General features: G+C 58.2%; 1 protein-coding gene across 1 annotated transcript; it reads left to right on the plus strand.

Moving 5' to 3' along the window:
* Positions 1-11,507: 11,507 nt before the first annotated feature.
* PERCC1 (proline and glutamate rich with coiled coil 1) lies at positions 11,508-17,447 on the plus strand. The gene is made up of 2 exons (XM_048867210.2): positions 11,508-11,671; positions 16,102-17,447. The coding sequence occupies exon 2, from the start codon at positions 16,149-16,151 to the stop codon at positions 16,971-16,973; it is 825 nt and encodes a 274-aa protein (XP_048723167.1). The 5' UTR covers positions 11,508-11,671; positions 16,102-16,148; the 3' UTR covers positions 16,974-17,447.

Below are 17,447 nucleotides of genomic sequence, written 5' to 3' on the forward strand. Positions count from 1 at the left end.
GGAGCACGTCCAGCTGGAGAATGGCTGCATGAACTGTTGGCTGATGAGCTCCTCCCTGCCCCTTTGGCCACCTGGCTCCCTGGGCCCAGCAGGAGCCAGCAGCACCTCTGCCTGCCAGGGGAGACGGCTGTTGTGTGTGGCCCTTAAGCAGCCATGCGAGGAGAGGAGAGGGTCCTGGTGCCTCTAAGGCCAAGTAAGGGTGGCAACCTGATCTGGCTTGACAGCTTTTGGCCCTGGGGGGCAGCCAGTGGCCAAGTTCAAGGAGGAGTTTCTGGAGCTCAGGACTCTGTGGGCCAGACGCCCTGCCAGTGTAGCACCACTGAAGTCATCAGAGCTGAGGTGAGTCTCGGCCAGTGAGGACCTGACTCCCATTTATAAATGTAGCTGGTGCATTTGATTTTGCAGCTCCCAGAACAGAATCAAGCCTCACGGCACAGGGCCAGGGTTGCAATGCATTGGCTGGCCTGTGATGTGGCAGAGGGGAGCTCCAAGCCCCTTTGTGGCTCCATGGTCCGCCCTCCCAGCACCCCTCCCTGCTGCAGGGACACATGAACTAGCCCCTGGCTTTGATTAGCTCAAAGCACACAGAAAGATCTCACCCAAGGGCCTAATGTTCTTCTAATGGCTCCAGGCGGGCTGCCGTGTTGCTGTGCTGAGTTGCGGCTGTCATTTCCTGCAGCTCCCCTGGAGTGCTAACATATTGGGCTATTGATTTTCCTGCAGGAAGATCAATAAGAGCTGTGAGAATAGCAGAAACTCTGAATCCTCCCAAAGGGATGGAGCAGGCAGGGCCCAGAGCGGGGCTCAGGCTTCCAGCCTGCTGGGGTGATAAGGCCGAGGTTGGCAGGAAGCTGTGTTTTGATTGGAAAGAGGCGGCAGAAGAGGCCATCCTGCAGAAGCATATGCCGGGACATATGCTCCATCTTCCCTGACTGCATCATCAGGGCGCTTTATTATTGAACAGCCAACTAGGTGCCTAATCAAACACCCTGAACGAGGAACAGGTTGCAAGATGTCCTCCTGGCCCGTCCACTCCTCCCTCAGAGCCAGACTTTGGGCTTGATGAAGCCCACAGCCCCAGACTCCTTTGACTGGGGGCCTAGAAATGCAGAAGAGACTCTGGGCTTTCACTGACCAGAGCGGTGGGGCGCCAGGAGCTGAGAGCCCGAGTGTGCATCTTCTCCTGGTGTTGGGGGCCTGGCAGTACTGGGCATGAGCCCCCGAGTTTCCAGAGGAGCCAGACCCATTTGTGTTGAGGCCACACAGGTTCCCTCCCAGCAGGGCAGGCTCCTCCAGAGGGCAGCCAGCATGGCTGCTGGCCAAGAGGCACAGGGGGTTGGGAAGCCCAGGTCACTCAGGGCTCCTGCCTTAATCCCATCTTGGAGTCAGCTACTGGAGCACGTCAGTCGTATATATCGCTACCTAATGACTCTGCCCCGCCAGCCACACACCCAGCTCCAGCTCCACCTCCTGCCTGTGCAGCCAGATCCACCGCCTTGCCCAGAGGCAGAGCTTCGGCCCCCCCTGGCAGGGGTCAGGGTGGGATTCCCCACCCACCTACTGGTTTAGTTTGTTTGTCCCACCCTCCTTCCTCTGCAGCATGTGGGTGCAGGTCACGGGCCAAGATTATCTGGGTCTCTCTCGCTCTCAGGCACGGGTCACCTTGGTTCCCCCTGAGCTCTGCCTGTGGCAGGGGATAGTCTAGTCTCGTCTGAGCTGTGATACTTCAGTCCGCTGCAGGCTTCTGGGCTCAGTGCGGGGTGGAATGGGGGTGGGGATGTGGCACTGGCTCTCTGAGAAAGGAGGGCCCTGGAGCCGTCCCACCAGGCGAGGGGGCATCCAGTGGATCTTCTTTCCCAGGCCTCTTCTCCCCGCAGCTGTTCGGTCCTCGGGTGAGCAGGCTCCCCCCATACTCAGCTCCTGTGTTCCTTCAGATCCATCCCACAGCTGCCATGTTCACAGGGGGCAAAGGCTGGTGGCTGGAATCCCCCAGTCGGCCTCCTCCGTCCTGCCCCAGCAGACCCAATGGCCTGTCAGCCCCCTGCCCATGGGACAGGGTGGGTGTGCAAGGCTCCTCCAGGGGACACTTCTCTCCCCGTGCCACAGGGAGCCAGAGATGCTACTCTATGTCCAGCCCATGGCACCCCCTGAGGAGCAGCTCATCTCTGGCCAATGCCTGGATCCCACTGGTGCCTTCACCCCAGCTCCTTGCACCTGTGCCTCCGGGTGTGGAGGGGGGTAGGCAGAGGAAGAGACCACCCCAGACCTGCAGATGGGGACAGTGAGGCAATGCCACTCCCTGCCCCTCCGCTGCACCAGGTGTGGGGCTGGCGTGGAGTGAGTTCCCCATCTCTTTGGCATAGATGGAGGGACACGGCAGCCAGAACCCAGGATGGTGGGGCTGACTGGGAAGCCAGGCAGAGAGGCTCCTGGGGTCCCAATGTGCTGCTTGCCTTTGGAAGTGCCGTGAGCTGGGCTGCAGCTGGGGCACTGGGTTACCCCTTGTGTCTGCTTGCTGAGCTCTGCCTGAGGCAGCCCCTGCAGCTGCCAGGGAGCCTGGGTAGGGCTTTGTGAATGTGAGATGAGTGGCCATGCTGTAACCATGGCCCATCCCCACCGTCCCCGGGCACACAGCATCCTCTGTGCTCACCCACACACCCTTTTCAAAGTCACCTGGGCACCCACCACAGGCAATCTCCTCCTAGCTCCTCTTAGCCACCAACCTGACAGCTTCTGAAAATCTGCCTAAACCATGGCTCATAATGCCCCAGCTATGCTGTGGCCCTGTGTCCATCCCCACCCTCAGTCGGGCCACGACCCTGTACCCAGACCCGGCCCCAGCTGCACTGCGGCCCCATGCCCAGCCACGCCATGGCCTTGTGCCTAGACCTGGCCACAGCTGTGCAGTGCCCCTGTGCCCGGCCCCACTCCCAGCTGGGCCACACCCCAACTCCAACCCCAGTCCTGTGCTCCATGTGCACCTTCCTGAGAGCCCTGCGTTGGAGACTGCAGCCAGGACGCTGCGGGCTGTGCCCCTCGGTGGAGTGGTCCTGGCCAGTACATGCCTGAGAATCACTCAAGGGGAAGTTCTAGTGACAAGGGCAGGAGGGGCTGAGATGTGCCCCAGCAGAGTGTCAGGGGGAGGGGAGTGCTGGGCATCAGCAGGGGCCTTCTACACATTGCAAACCACGGCCCGACAGTCGGAAAGCTGCCTGCAGGCAGCCCAGGAGGCCGCTGCTCAGGGCGGGAGGCGAGGAGCAAGTACCTTACCATCACTCCACAGGGAGATGCTGAGAGCTGGGGGTGTGATGCCCAGCTTGCTAGACCTCCCCGCACTAAGAATAGCAATGTCGCTGCGGGCCTACAGGCAGCAGCGCAGGGGGCTTGCCATCCAAAGTACAAACCCACCACAACCTCCGGGCTACGTGCCCCTAGCCGCTGCCTGTGGTACTGTGGCTCCATTACTATTTTTAGGGCACTAGCTTGATGAGATCTAGCATGAGTACATCTCTTCGGGCTGGGAGCCCCCTCCCCCCCGGCTCCAAGCAGTGACGGAGCCTTCAGGTCCTGCTCGGGGGAGAGGAAGGCGGCTGGTGGAGCACAGCAGCTCTGGATGCAGGACCAGTGTCACTTCTCCCTCTCCCTGTTCCCAGCCACTCTGCCACAGTTGAAGAAGCTGCATGGGATGTCCTGAATCAGCCACTTCTGTTCAGCTAGCGTCATCCTTCCTGCAGGGTCCCCCAGCCCTCCACAGAGCTTGCTCATGCCGATTTTCATACTCGGGAGCTTTAATATGGCCTCCAGCTCTTGCCTTTGGACACAGAAATGGGCACACCCGGACACGTGTCAGGGCCCAGTGTACACACCTTAGTGCAGATCTGAGGAGCCCACTATATGATGGGGGCATCCTGTTACAGGCCCTACGCTGGCAATGCACCACCTCTGGGGTGGGGCGTGGTCCCTGTGGCAGGGGTAGGGAGTATTGATGAAGGGGGGGAATTCTCAACGTTGGGGGCTCAGGCATTTCCAGCTGTGGAAGCACAAATGTCAGCTCCAGGATGCTCTGGATCAACTGGTGCCAAGGGAGTGCCAAGGAGAGTCTCATGGGGCCTGGGTACAAACAGCAGAGGTTGGCTGCATAGTCCCCGCAGCATTTGTAGCCCAAGAAGGAGGTGAAGCGAAAGTGACGTCATGGGACCATAATGAAGGCTTATCAGCTGCTGCCGAGATCTGGCTGGAACTAATCATGTTTGCTGAGCAGGCAAATGGGCTAGATGGCTGCTATTCCGGCAGGACGGTTGCCAGCGTGAATGTTTGGAGAAGAGAACAGTAAGTGCTCCTGCAGGGCAGGGGCTACCCTGCGAAGGGTCCAGAGAATGGAGGCCATGAACAGTGCCGCAGGCCTTTGCAACTGGGCGACAGAACAGCTTCCTCTGCTCTCCGCAGCTATGTACCTTATAGGATCTTGTTTCCTGCACAGTGTACCTGTCCAGCAGCCTGCTATCTGCAGAGGGCAGTGGTCGTAGTATTGGAGGGCAGGTGCAGCCTGGCTTGGAGGAGACACCCCAGCAGGATACTCTCTCTCTTGGGGACTTGATGTTGGTTCTTCCTTGCTTTGTTATTTTCTCCGTAACCCCCAGAGATACAAGGCTGAGATGGCTGGAGCTCTCTGCTGCCCCCTATTGGAGAAAGGGGAAAAGCCAGCTCTGGCAGGCTCATTTACAAAGTAGCATTTCACCCCAGTGCAGTTCTGCATGGAGTCTGGAGCGTTCTGGTATTAGATAGTCTGTGTAAATATACCGGGGGCATAGGGGGGAGAGAGAAGAAGTCTGAAAGGTACAACCTGAGGAAAGAAGATCACCACAAGCTAAGAGTCAGCAGAGTCTGGTTGGGTAATGCAATCCAAGCTTTCCAGCCAGAGAAGAGGAGCTAAGAATGGGAAATGTTGCTAATCGGATTGTGCTGCACTAGGGATCTCCCAGCCAGCCATCTTGGACTGTATGTGGAATGGAGTTTTGTGGCAGGACTGCTGAAAGATGAGGAGGACCCTAGTCTGGAATGGTGGTAGCCACCGGTGCCATGTGGACTCCATGGACTAGGCCAGGGATGCAGAGTAGATTCTGTGAGACTGGACCAAGCAGCTGCAGTTCAGAATAGCTACAGGTCTGGAGGGGCTGCACTGATGTAGGGAGGCGTACAAAGCTTCCATCCTGGTGCCCACACAAGCACTGCTGAGCCTGTTTGGATTGATGGGGTGGGGTGTGTCTGCCCGAGAGTGTGGGCCCCCAGCAAGCGGGACAGCGTGTTGACTGGGATCAAGGAGGCTGCATAGCCCTCTCACTTCCGCAAGGAAAATGAGCACATCCAGGTTCCACATAACAATGATCCAGAGGGCTCCTGCGTGGGCAGGAAATACTTGGAAAGGGAGATTGTTTAGCTTCCTGAAGCAAAGAGTGGGAGTTTGTCTCAGTGGGGGATGGGGCCTCAAGCCAAGCCTTATATTTTGTTTAGAAAGGGTCCCCTAGACTGATTATTGGACTCAAGCCTCACTGCTGTCATTGACACCTAGCAGAGGAGAATATCCCTTAATTAGAGGGGCAGCTGGGATTGTAATTAGGTTTCCATAAACTTTCCATTAAAAAGATTCTTGTGATTTTGTGTTTGAGAAACTAGCTAATGCCACTGTTGTTAGCAGCAGGGCCTTTGAAATTCAGCAGCAAGAAAGCCCTGGGGCCAGATAAGTGCCTTTTTTTGGTCTGGGGAACTTCTGTTCAGATGTGGCAGAGATGTAATCCTTTGAAAAGGGCCCTTTCCCTGCTGGTTGCTTGCTTTGTCAGCAACGTTTTTGCAGCTTGTCAAAAGAACTGACCATGATGATGTGAATCTAAAGCCAGGCTCCTGGTGCCCCAGCAGCAGCTCATACTGCACTGGGAATCTCAGAACCAGACGGCCTCTCTGGGAGGTGGGAAGAGCATGCCAGGCTGGGCACCCCCAACCCAGCACATAGCACCAGTGGACCACATGGGGGAAGGAGCTCCCTCCCCGCCTCAGGCTAACAACCACCTTCTGCTGCCAGCTAACATAGTTAGGTCTGTGATTCAAGCTGTGCTTAAGGGCCCTGCCCAGTGCTGTTCCTGTGTGGGATGAGAGTGGTCCAGCTCCCACATCACAAACTCTGCTTTGCACTAGCTTGTGGGCTTGTCTCTCCCTTGGTTTGTACAGCACCTAGCACAATGGGGCCCTGAGCTCAGCTGCAAGCACACCTGCAGCAGAGGCCGATATGTGAAAGAATCGGCAACAAAGTTCACACAGAGACATGCTGGAAGGCAGGAGGGGGAGCAGGGACAGCTCAACAGGCAGCCAGACCAAAAACCACCATTCAGTTCTTTGTCAACTCTTTCCTGGTGGAGCCAGACCCCTGAGTCTTGCCCTTTTGGGGCTGGCGATAAAGGATAAGCGAAGAGCAGATAGGAGCACCTCTCTGTGGGGCCATTCCAGCTGGTGCTGCAGCGTGTATCTCTGAAGGCTTGCAGGTGCAATCCACCCCACCACCCTAAGGGCAGACTTTATGCCCTGGAGTTGAGTCCCTGCCTCCCTCTGTGAGGGCATATTTGAAACCAACATAGCCCCTACCCCAGCAAAGGTGGGGGGACCCCTGTGCACATGCCTAACCCCCTGGGAAGGGTATTGGTCCCTTGCTCTGGAGTGGGAGCGATGCCACTTTGCCTCATTACAGTCAGACAGTAACCAATAGTCTATGGGGGAGCCCTGGCCCTATGGGCAGGGCAGAGTACAAACAGTCTTTATCCCACAGCTTTTGGGCTGAAGCAGACAGCAGTTCCAGCGTCTCTTGGCCTAGAATGAGTCTGCAGTCACCCCAGGTGTGGGATGGCAGCAAGGGATAGGGGGACCCAGGCCCATCCTACTCCCCCAAATCCCAGCCCAGGGCACTAGCAACAGCGAGTGGTCCTGCCACTGGGTCAGCAAGGAAACCACTGAAACATGCTGCCTCGTTTCCCAGCAGCACAACCGGATCAAGGTCTGGTTCCCCTTGGCTACATCCTACCCCACTTAGTTGCTGGTGCTCTGGGGGCTCTGTCTCATCACCTCACAGTCAGGTGGCAGCCACTCATCAGGGTCTTCTGTCTTCTCCAACAGCAGGGTGCTGCTCCGCTCAGGGCTGGTCTGGGATCCTGTAGAAGGCAGCTCAGCTCCCTGGAAGAAACGTCTGCTCTCTCTGGTGGTCCAGCCCTAACTGAGCTCCACGGCTCTCCTTTTATACTTCCTGTCCTGCCCTGGTACTTCTGGCGAGGGAGGTGGGGTGGATTTGGCTCCGCCCACCAGGGGAGAGTGTAGTAGTCCCTTGCTCTCCAGTTCGAAGGGAGGCCACTCCACCTCACTGCAGGGAGTGATGCTCAGTGTGAGTGGATCCTTGCAATAGGGTTTTGTGTGTGTTGTTGTGTGAGGTCACAGCTGTGTGCAGGCTGCTCCCCTGTGCTTGGGTCCTGGCACGAGCCCTCCCTGCTCCGGTGTGGGGGATGATTGGGCTCATCAGTGACAGACAGGCAGTTAGGCAGGGAGGGGGGCCTGCTCCCATGAAATCATTGCTAACACCACTATGTGGGCCTCTAGGGCTGTTTACAACCCATCAGCTGTTGGAGGCAGCTCAGTGATTCCCTCAGCTGCTGCACTTCCTGGCCTGTGCTCCCTGCTGAGGAGCTGACCCCTCGCTACTCGCCAGGGTATGAACCGCTGCCCACTCAGGATAGCACCCTGCCCTGGGGTGGAGTGCGCAAAGAGCGGGGTCACTGCAGAGTCAGGCCCCAGGGGCTGCGGGGGCTTAGCACTGGCCAGGAGGGCACTGCACAGACTGAGCACGGCCCTCGTCTGGCCAGAGACCTCAGGTCATTCCCTATCAGCATCTAATGGGGCCGCGACCTGCCAGCCTCACAGCCACTTCCTATGCCCTGGGTCTGTCTGGGGATCTGAGGGTTTATCCTGGCGCTCAACGCCGCAGAGCCAGCCTACGTGTTAACCATAGCTGTGTGTTTGTGTCTGAGGCCATGCAGCTGGATTCCATGGAGCCACCTCAACTGTACCGGCGTGTTGCACGACCAGTGTGTCCTTGACGCCCTTGTGCAGCACGCTGACATGGCTCAGCCTGGGAGCAGAGACCCACCCAGCACTGTGGGCCCGCCCCACCTCTCAGGGTGCTCAGAGCCTAGCTCATCCCCAAGGCGGATGGGGAAGATGAATGACACCAACAAGCAAGAAAGAGGAAAGAAAAGCAGAGTCAGCCCCAGGAGACCTCACCCGCTAAGGCTGGTGCCTGCAGCCTCAGCCCCTGCTCCCTGGCCTCTCCATCCCTGTGTGTGTGTCTGTCTGTCTGTTTGTCTGCCTGCCTGCTGGCTTTGGCTGGCTTCACCAGGCTAGTGCCACCCCTGTAGGCAACAGTTCGTGTGGGTAGCGGCTGCAGGGAGTTTGATTTCCAAAAAGCAGAGCACCGTGTGTGCTCGTAGGCCCTCCTACAGCCCTGTCCTCCCCTGGCCTGGTGAGGGCTGTGCCCCTGGGATCACAAGGCGCAGGCTGGCCATGGGGCTGTAGAACATTTCAGCCAGGCCCCACGGTCACCAAAGGAGCTATGCCAGCCAGGACCTGATCCCACCTGGCTTGCCAAGCTGCTTGCTGGAGCCTGTCCCATGCTGGGAACATCCCCTACCAGTGGAGGAAGAAAGATGGGCGAAGGGACAGGGCACCTGGGGTCAGCTCCCGGCTCTGCACAGGCTCCATGGGTGACCTGGGCAAGTCCCTGCATTGCTCTGGGCCCCTGTTGCCATCTGCACAATGGGAATATTGGCCCAGCCCTGGCATGGGGGATTTGTGAGGATAAATGCATTAGGCCTGTGACAGTGATGGGGGCCACAGGAGCAGACAGACAGTGGGAAGCCGGCTGCATGCAGAGCCAGGGGCTGGGCTACCCTCCTGCAGAGATTCTCCCCTGGGATTCCTGGACACCAGGCTCCCTGTGGCTTGTGTGCACGCAGCACCCAGGCACCCGGCGCCTGGCCCTGAATGTGAGTGGGGCCTTGGGGGAGGGGCTGGGCACGCAGCGGCAATCTCTGGGCCCAAAACAAGGGGAAATGTTAAAGTCCCAGCCCTGAAGTCAGGAGGCCCCTGGAAACTGGAGCCCTTTAACTCAAACACCTTGTCTGTAAAGCAATGAGTCCCTGCAGGGACTGTCCCCCTCCTGAGTCTGGGTTGTCTGCCACGCTGCCTCTTAGAGGAGGCCATGGCAGGGAGAGGGGGCTGTGCTAATACCAGGAATTGTGGGGCTGGCTGCCTGCTGTGCCCCCCACTCAGGGCAGCTCATTAAGCCCTGTCCATTCCTAAGCTGGGCTGGGGAGCGGGGGGCTGTGGCGAGGGTGGATGCTTCTGGAGAAGGCCGAGTCCCCCAGGAATTCAGCACACTCTGGAGCTGTGCTGTGCCCTGCCAGCAGAGGGCAGTGGTGTTCCCCCTGCAGAGGGCTTGCAACACAAGAATAGGCCGAGGCCAGATAACAAAGCTGCTGTGTTCTCCAGCTGGGTGTTTACTAAATAAAATTATGAGGCTGTTATCTGTGATTTATAATAGCCACGCCCACCAATAAATCAATTACACCAGGGGCCAGCTTTCCCAGTAAATCACTTACTAAACCATTAGTCCTGGGCTTCCTATCACACCAGCTTGTGTCGGTGCAAGCCGGGCAGGCTAGTGAAATACTTCCGTAGCTAATTAGCCCCGGTGCATTTGGGAGTGAAATGGTTCTTGCACAGAGAACTGATGAATGAGTTCCTGGCTTTTATCTGGAACGTTTCAGAGCCAGTGTCTCGGGCAGTGGGAACATGATGGCAAAGGGTGAGAGTCGCTCGCAGCTGGAAAGCCGAGATCTGACCCTAGGCCTAGCGCCTGGCACTTCCACCGCGGCCCCCATGCCCAGGGATTCATCTGGTTAAACCGGGAGTGTCTAAAAAGGCTGCAGGATGCTTCCTGCCAATCTGGAGTGAGCGCACTCACATCAATGGAGCTGCCCTGGTGTAGGGAGAAGTGAATGGAGCCCTGTGTTTGTAGCTCTGCTGTGATAACTGGGTCTACCTGTGTACCCGAAGTGTGAGCTCCACTGTAAGAAGTGAGGGAAAGTTCACAAACTGTCACAAGAACTGATAACAACACATGGTGCTGGGCAAAAGGGAGACGGGCTGAATTAGTCTAAACCAAAAAGCCTTGTGATAATTCAAAAGCTGTATTATGATCATGCCTGGGAAACAAGACGTGAGGGACCGGAAATCAATGGAGCAAAATTGTTGTGTCCGTAATTAGGCCTAATGAGTGAACATAACCCCGAGGGAATGCGCTGTTACACCGGCCGTGCCTTCTTACCAAGAGGTTTTGTGGGGGAAAGCTGGCTGTGGCAACACTGGAAGACAGGAGGGGAAGGAGCAAACTTCACCATGATGGCAGCCATCTCCTGGGGGACGGCCTGTTTTGCAACCCTGCTGCAAGCTGACAGCAATGCCCTAAACAGCCTGCCACAGTTACCCATTTGCCAGCCCTCAGGGTGACTGATCAGGCTGTGGGCATGGCCCATGTTTTCCATCACTAAGACTGCATGTGAAAGCCAATAGCTGCATCTTCTCTCTGCTGTTCTTCTTTCTCCCCTGGTTCGTGTCTTGTTTTGTCTTCTAGGAAACGGGACTAGACTTTAACACAACGACAGCTCCAGCCTGTCTCAGCAAACTCCCTTTCCCCAAAAATACCAATGAAGAGACTGCCAGACAAGAGATTCTCTCTTTGAAAGACTCTTGCCAGCTAAGGAATGTTGCTGAAATTAAAGCCTTTCTTAATACTTTACATTTCAGATACTTTTACTGGTTTTCCATCTGTATTTTTAATATAAGGTTCAAAGGCTGTTTAATGGCATGTTTGCACCATGGCACTAAGCAGGTGGAGGTCTTCGTATGCCAGACCCTGAATCTTGTTTAACACTCTTAATGTTGGACAGTGACTGGGTTGTATTAACACCCGTGGGCCCCTTATTCCATCTAAACGAACAACAGATCACAGGCGGCTGGGCTGTCTCTAGTCCTGCAGCTGATTCGAGAGGCTGTTTCTAATGGGGAGGCCCCCATCTAGGGCACGTCCCTTGCCCGTTGTGGCCAGTATTTGCACAGGGCTTGTTTGATGAGCATTATGTTCTTCAGAAGATGCCTACTCCAGGAGTCAAAATAGCATGAAATTTAATTTTACGCCTGTTTGACAAAGCTTGATTTCGCTTCCAATCAGCAGCGGAGATAAGAGCCCTCTGCACAAGTGTGCGGGGTGGTCTGGCAGCTGTGACTGCAGATTTAATAGGTGAATCTACAGGAACAACACTTGAAAATCCCCTGGGAAGTCAACCATTAAGGTGAGCCCTATCTTCCGTCCCACTGGCTCCCTTGCTGCAGTGTTCTCTGGTTGCTGGGCGCTAAAGCAAACCAAAGCTCTGTTTACCAAGTCTACTATTACAATACAGCTACCAAATATTTGCCAGCCGTCAGTCCAGCTCCACTATAAATACTTCAGCCCCAGGTGGAGGGATGGCCAGGGGAGAGAGAGAGCCTGGGATGCTGCGCATGGCACGGCTGCTGCAGCGAGGTAAGTGCTGAGGCTCCAACGAGGAGGGTGCAGTACAGTGGTTTGGTGCTCATGACGCCCGGAGGCACCTGGCTTGTTCAGGCACCAGGATGGTATTTCAGTCGCTTGCACCCCAAAGCTGGCCTCGTTCTCCCTCAGGCTGACCGCTCGGGGCAAGAAGTGTCCCGTCCCCCCACGCATAGCTGCAAAAGAAGCTGTAGAGTCAGTCTTCTTTCTAACCACTCCCTATTTAGCGCCCGGGTCCCCTTTCTGCCCAGCAGCTGAGTGCTGCAAGGGACAGCCGGGGGCAGAGACTGGCACCCAGGGTGCATTGAATGGGCCAAGGAGAACAGGGCCATTCTGCCTGGGCAGGCTCAGCCCCCGGTGCTCCCCAGCCTTTGGCCCCTCTGCATTCCCAGTGCTGGCACAGAACGCACGTGGGCCCTGCGGCTGAGAGATCCCAGCGGGATGGGGGAGGTGTCTGGAGAGAGCAAAGCCGGGCTGTCTGCGGTCAGTTGGAGGTGGGTGAGCAGGGGCTGGAGTGAATGAGGCCTGCTTTCCCGGGCAGGCTGGACTTTCCCGCTGCGTGACCCCCTCGTGAAAGCACCATCGGCACAGGACATGGCCTGCGGGTGGAGGTGGCTGGGGGGTGATGGCACGGTTGCGGCGGGATCCTGTTCTCGTTTGCTGGAGGTCAGGAGCGACCCCCTGCTCTCAGTGGCGTGTGCTGGTGCCCAGGAGCTGGAGCTCAGGTTCAGGCCCATTCTGGGTCTCTCCGTAGCATCCCCCACCCAGGAGCTGAACTCGCCCCCACAGCCCAGCGCTGGAAGTGTCACACCTGAGGGGCATCCTCAGCGTCCGAGCATCTCCTCGCTCAGTACACCCATGGGTCCCTGTTCTCCCGGGGCAGCACCGCTGAGTGTAGGGGTGACCCCCAGGCTGGCTCCGGCCAGCTGGCTCCCAGCCCACTGGCTCCCAGTGTGGAGCAGCCTGCCCAGCTCCCAGCCACAGCATTGCTCCTGCTCCATGTGGGTCGCTTGGGACACTGCTTTAGCCCCTGCTAAATCCTCTCCCATCCCCCCTCCCCTCCTATCCCACCTGCATGCATGCTGCACGGGATGGTCCTACCAGCGTGCAGCACACTGGCCAGGTCGTTGGATTCATGGGGACCAGGGGTGAGGCTGCCCACTTGGCAGCGGGCTCTGTATGTGTCAGTCATACTTTGCCCTTCTCTAGCATCCTCCATCCACAGAGCACACTGTGCCTCGCACTCTACAGTAGTGTCATCCCTGCTTTACACATGCGGAAACTGAGGCACAGAGCAGGGAAGTGACTTGCCAGGATTCCTGATTCCCAGTCCCCTGCTCTAGCCCCTAGACCACACTCTCCTACCCATTGGTGGCTCTCCTAGTTTTCTTTGTATTGGGAGTGCTGTACTGGTAAGAGAGGGGGAACTGGAGCCAGGACTCCTGGTTTCTGTTTCTGGCTCTGCCTAGGCACAGGGCAAGTGATTTGTCCCCAGTTTCTCCTCCTGGGACGTAGCAATGTTGCCTGTCTCCCAGGGCACCGCTGAGGTGCTGGGACTGTTTCCCAAACTACGTGAGATCCTCTCAGGAAGGGCAAAGGGTTTTAGCGTCTTTGCCTAATGGTGGGAATGGCCCCCCACCCTGCATGGGCATGGAGTACCCTGAAGGTGGCGAGCCAACGGGGGCTGCTCTGCAGGGGACAGGCTGCAGGAAGCTTGCGCTGGGTGCAGGGAGCCCAGTTCTGCAGCTGTCTCTGCATTCCAGCCTGCAGGGGATAGGGATCTACAGCTATGCCGAATCTAGGTGTGGAGGGCACGCAGCAGCTCCTGGGGCCGGACCAGCCTCAGGCCCAGTGGAACTCCCCAGCCCACAGTCTGCGAGCTTAGACAGGGTGCGGTGGCACACAAAAGTCTTGCCCTGCTGCTGAGTGGGATGCTGCCAGCCCTTCCTGCTCAGTTTGCTCAGGGGGGTGAGTGCAGGGAACACTGGTGGTTCTCTCTGGTGTTCTGGGGGGTGGCTCCCACTTGCACACCACCTGCTGTGGGGCCCTGCCCACCTGCATTACCGGCCTCTTGCCTGCCCTGGGTGGGACTCCAGAGCCTTCCCTGAGCTGTGCGTGTTCTACCCACAGCGGTGCTCAGGCTGCAGCGAGGGGCAGCCCCTGAGCTCCAGCACCTGGGGTGGAAGGGTCAGGGGGCCAGATAGTGCAGCTATAAAGCAGCTGGAGGTGGGTGCTCTCTACACTGGTGAAGGAAGCCAGGCACTGGTAAATGCCTTGCCCCAGGCATGTGGCTGGGGGGCCGGGCAGCAAGGGCTGCGGACTGTCAGTGAGGGCTGGGCCTGTGGGGAGGAGCGGACGGGGGCCATGCCCTGGCACCAGCAGCATGCCTGGAGAACTAGCTGGGCAGCGCCCGCGGTGGGGGGTGCCCAGCAGGAGACACCCATGCCCCAGTGGTTGAGTCAGCACTCGCAGGTCCCCAGCTGTATCTCCCCAGCCGGGTGGCTAGTCCTGGGGCAGTGGCAGCCGACCTGTAGCGCAGACAGGGTGCGGCGGGGGTGTATACACTGCGGTACAAATGCCCGTTATGTGCCCACACCCTTCCAGCCTGACAGGGCTGCTGTTTGCTAGCGTAGAGCCTGGAGATAAAGGCCCAAGTGGGGCGATACGGCCCCAGCCAGTGGGCGCAGCCCGAGCGGGCGGAAGTGTCTGTAGGGCAGATGGTTCCCTAGCTCCCCTGGGAGAGCTGCTGGGGAGGGAGCGCTTAGCTGGAGCGAGGCACCCAGCTGTGTGGGGAAGTCACCAGCACGGTGGCAGGAAGGAGCACGCTGCATTCAGCTCCTTATGCCTGCCACAGATCAGGGCCCCCTCAGCACCTGCCGCCGGCCATGCACCCACCTTCCGATCAGCAGCCCGGGTCCCAGCAGGGCAGGGAGGATTCCAAGTGGCGCCTTTTGGAATTGGAAGGCCCTATAGAAATGACTCCAAACGCCTACAGACCATGCAGTCTCTTCCCAGGGCTGGGAACCAGTCACGAGCAGGGATGGGATGGTCCATTATGTTCTTTTGGATGCTTGGAGAGTGATCCTTCACAGTGCTGCTCTCTGAGGCAGTACCGAGGGGGAGACGGGGCGGGGGCGGTCACAGCCTTGCGCCTTTCTCCTCTGCCAGTTCAGCAGCCACTCCAGCCCCGCCCTGTCTCAGGCGGGCAATGCAAAGCCACTGAATGGGCATCAGCACTGGGAGGAGCCAGAGCAGGTTCAGCTTGAGCCCCAAAGGGACCAAACCCAGCCCCTAGGTCTGAGAATCCTGCACTCCGGGCCGGCCAGCTCTGGAGTGCTTTGGCTGTGGGTCGGGCCGTGCTCGGTCTCAGCCCAGGCTGGGTTCTAAGCAGGCGCTCCAGCTGCACATGGGCAATCAGTGCCTCCCTCCCAGCGTTCTCCCTGGGGCTGGTCCTGCCCATGCTGTGCCAGCACAGGCCTGGGCCTTAATGGCACAAGAGCCAAATGCCCTCCCCACCCTGCCCCCTCAGCACACCCATGGGAGGCGTGGGGTGACCATTATGGCAGGGCAAGCAGACACTGGGGAGATGCTGATCTGTTACCCTGGGCTCTCTCCAGTTACTCCCCATTGACACAGGGCAACTGAGATCCAAACCGGGGCTTGATCCCTGGCCTGGGTCGTGGGAGGGAGATTGCCTCCTGCTGCTGCCAGACCCTGCTGACAAAGAACGCCCCAAGCTGCCAGTTGGAAAATGTGCCCAGCTGCACGCCAGGTTCTCTCCCTGCCCCCGGCTGGCTGTGTGGCCTTGTGCTTCTCAGGCCCGGCAGATGTTAGGGGGGTTGTTTGTTTGCTTAAGCAGCATAAATCCCATCTCCAGTTGTGCAATAAAACTGTTATCCTGGATCCGACCTGCTCCGCACATGGCAACAGCCGGTGGGATCTGGTAACGCCAGCACCGCTGCCCCCTGAGCTGCTTCCAGCAGAGTCGCGGTGACCCCATACTGCGCAGCAACCACCTCAGAGCTGTAGAGAACGGGCCCTAGTCCCATACCGCAGCACACCTCAGCCACCGCACCTGGCCAGCTGTGCGCAAAGGCAGGAGCACAGAGCAAGACTGGGGGGGGGGGGCGGGGGAGGTGCATGAATACAGAGCTGCTTGAACCATTCCCACTGTAACTGACCCGTACAGACTGACAGGCAGCTCCCAGGCACGTGGAGAACAAAGTGCAAGATCCTCCAGCTCTCAGCACCCTGGCCCTGCTCAGCGGGGAAGCACTGACGTTGCACAGGAGGAAAGCACCTGCACGGCTGGACTGGGGAGTTAACACACAGAGGGGAGCAGAAGTATCACTGCACAAGCCTTAGTCCTCCACCGGGTCCCATCCACACATCCCTAACCATGTGTTTTCCCTTGCATCCTCCAGTGTGACTGCACAGCCCAGCGGCACCCGTCCATACGCAGCGTGGTAAGATGGCTGCAGGAGTGATCAGGAACCTGCCAGAGTTCAGGCTGGCTGCTTCCTTCCAGCACTCATTCCTCCACCCCACCCCACCCCAGGACATGGACTTCCAAGACCTGTCAGATGAGGAGGAGGTGGAAGAGGAAGACTACTATGACGTGGAAGAGCAGGACAGCCCTCCCTGTCACAGTCCTGGCACAGAGGGGCAGAAAGTCACAGCTGGTTGCAGCCAGAGTGATGCAGAAATGACCCTGCAGCTCCTGAAGTTCTCCGAGCTGATCAGCTGTGACATCCAAAGATACTTTGGGAGGAAGGCCAAGGATGAGGACCCTGACTCCTGCAACATCTACGAGGACTGCTTCTCTCCCCGCCGGCTGGGGCGGGAGCTGTACTATGCAGACCTGATGCGACTCGCCCAGAGTGGCGAGCTGGATGACGAGGATGCCCAGGGCCCTGTGGCGCCCCCCGGGCAGCTCGACCAGCGGGTCTGGAGGTCCATTTGTAACAAGGACGGGGTGCAGAAGCTGGGGCCGTTAGCGGAGCTCTTCGAATATGGCTTGCACCGCTTCCTCAAGAGGAGGGCGGCTGACGGCAGGAAGCTGCGGCTGGAGAAGAAGTATGCCCACATCATGCCCATGCACAAGAGGAAGCTGCCACAGTCCTTCTGGAAAGAGCCGTCACCTGGCCCTCCATGCATCCTCAACACAAACCCGCCTGACTTCAGCGACCTCCTGGCCAACTGGACATCAGAGCCCGGGCAGGAGCAGGAGCTGCCCAGCACCGGCAGGGAGCTGGCCAGGCCGGCTATGGAAACCGATCAGTTCAGCATGCTGTGAGGCAGAGGAACTGGGGCCCCAGCCAGCCCCACCAGGGGCCCCTGTGCTGGACAGACGCTCTATGCCCATAAGGTGCTGAGGATTGGCTCTGGATGGGGGCACCATGCCCACCTGCAGTTCTGACTGAACCAAGCCCCCAAACCGATGCCTGGCCTATGCACCATGGGCCTTAGCCTGCTCTCACCTGTTAAACCTGACAGGCTCTGGGTCCCTCCCAGCTGCAGCACCAGCCTTTGTGCCCATCCTGTAAAACCATCCATGTCTGTATGTCCTGCAGGGATGCTGGGCAGTGCCAGGGTGCACCTGCTGCCATCTGATCGCTGCATCCCCGCCATGTGCCACCCTGGTTAATGATAAAGCTCACTCCCTTTTTATGGGACAGGGTGGGGGTTGGGAGACATGTCACCTGGGATTTCCCAGCAGCCCAGAGCCAGGCTGTGGCAATGCTGGTGTTTGATTTTGTTCTCCTCGGAT

The sequence above is a fragment of the Caretta caretta genome, chromosome 10 (assembly GCF_965140235.1).
Source record: "Caretta caretta isolate rCarCar2 chromosome 10, rCarCar1.hap1, whole genome shotgun sequence".
Taxonomy (NCBI): domain Eukaryota; kingdom Metazoa; phylum Chordata; order Testudines; family Cheloniidae; genus Caretta; species Caretta caretta.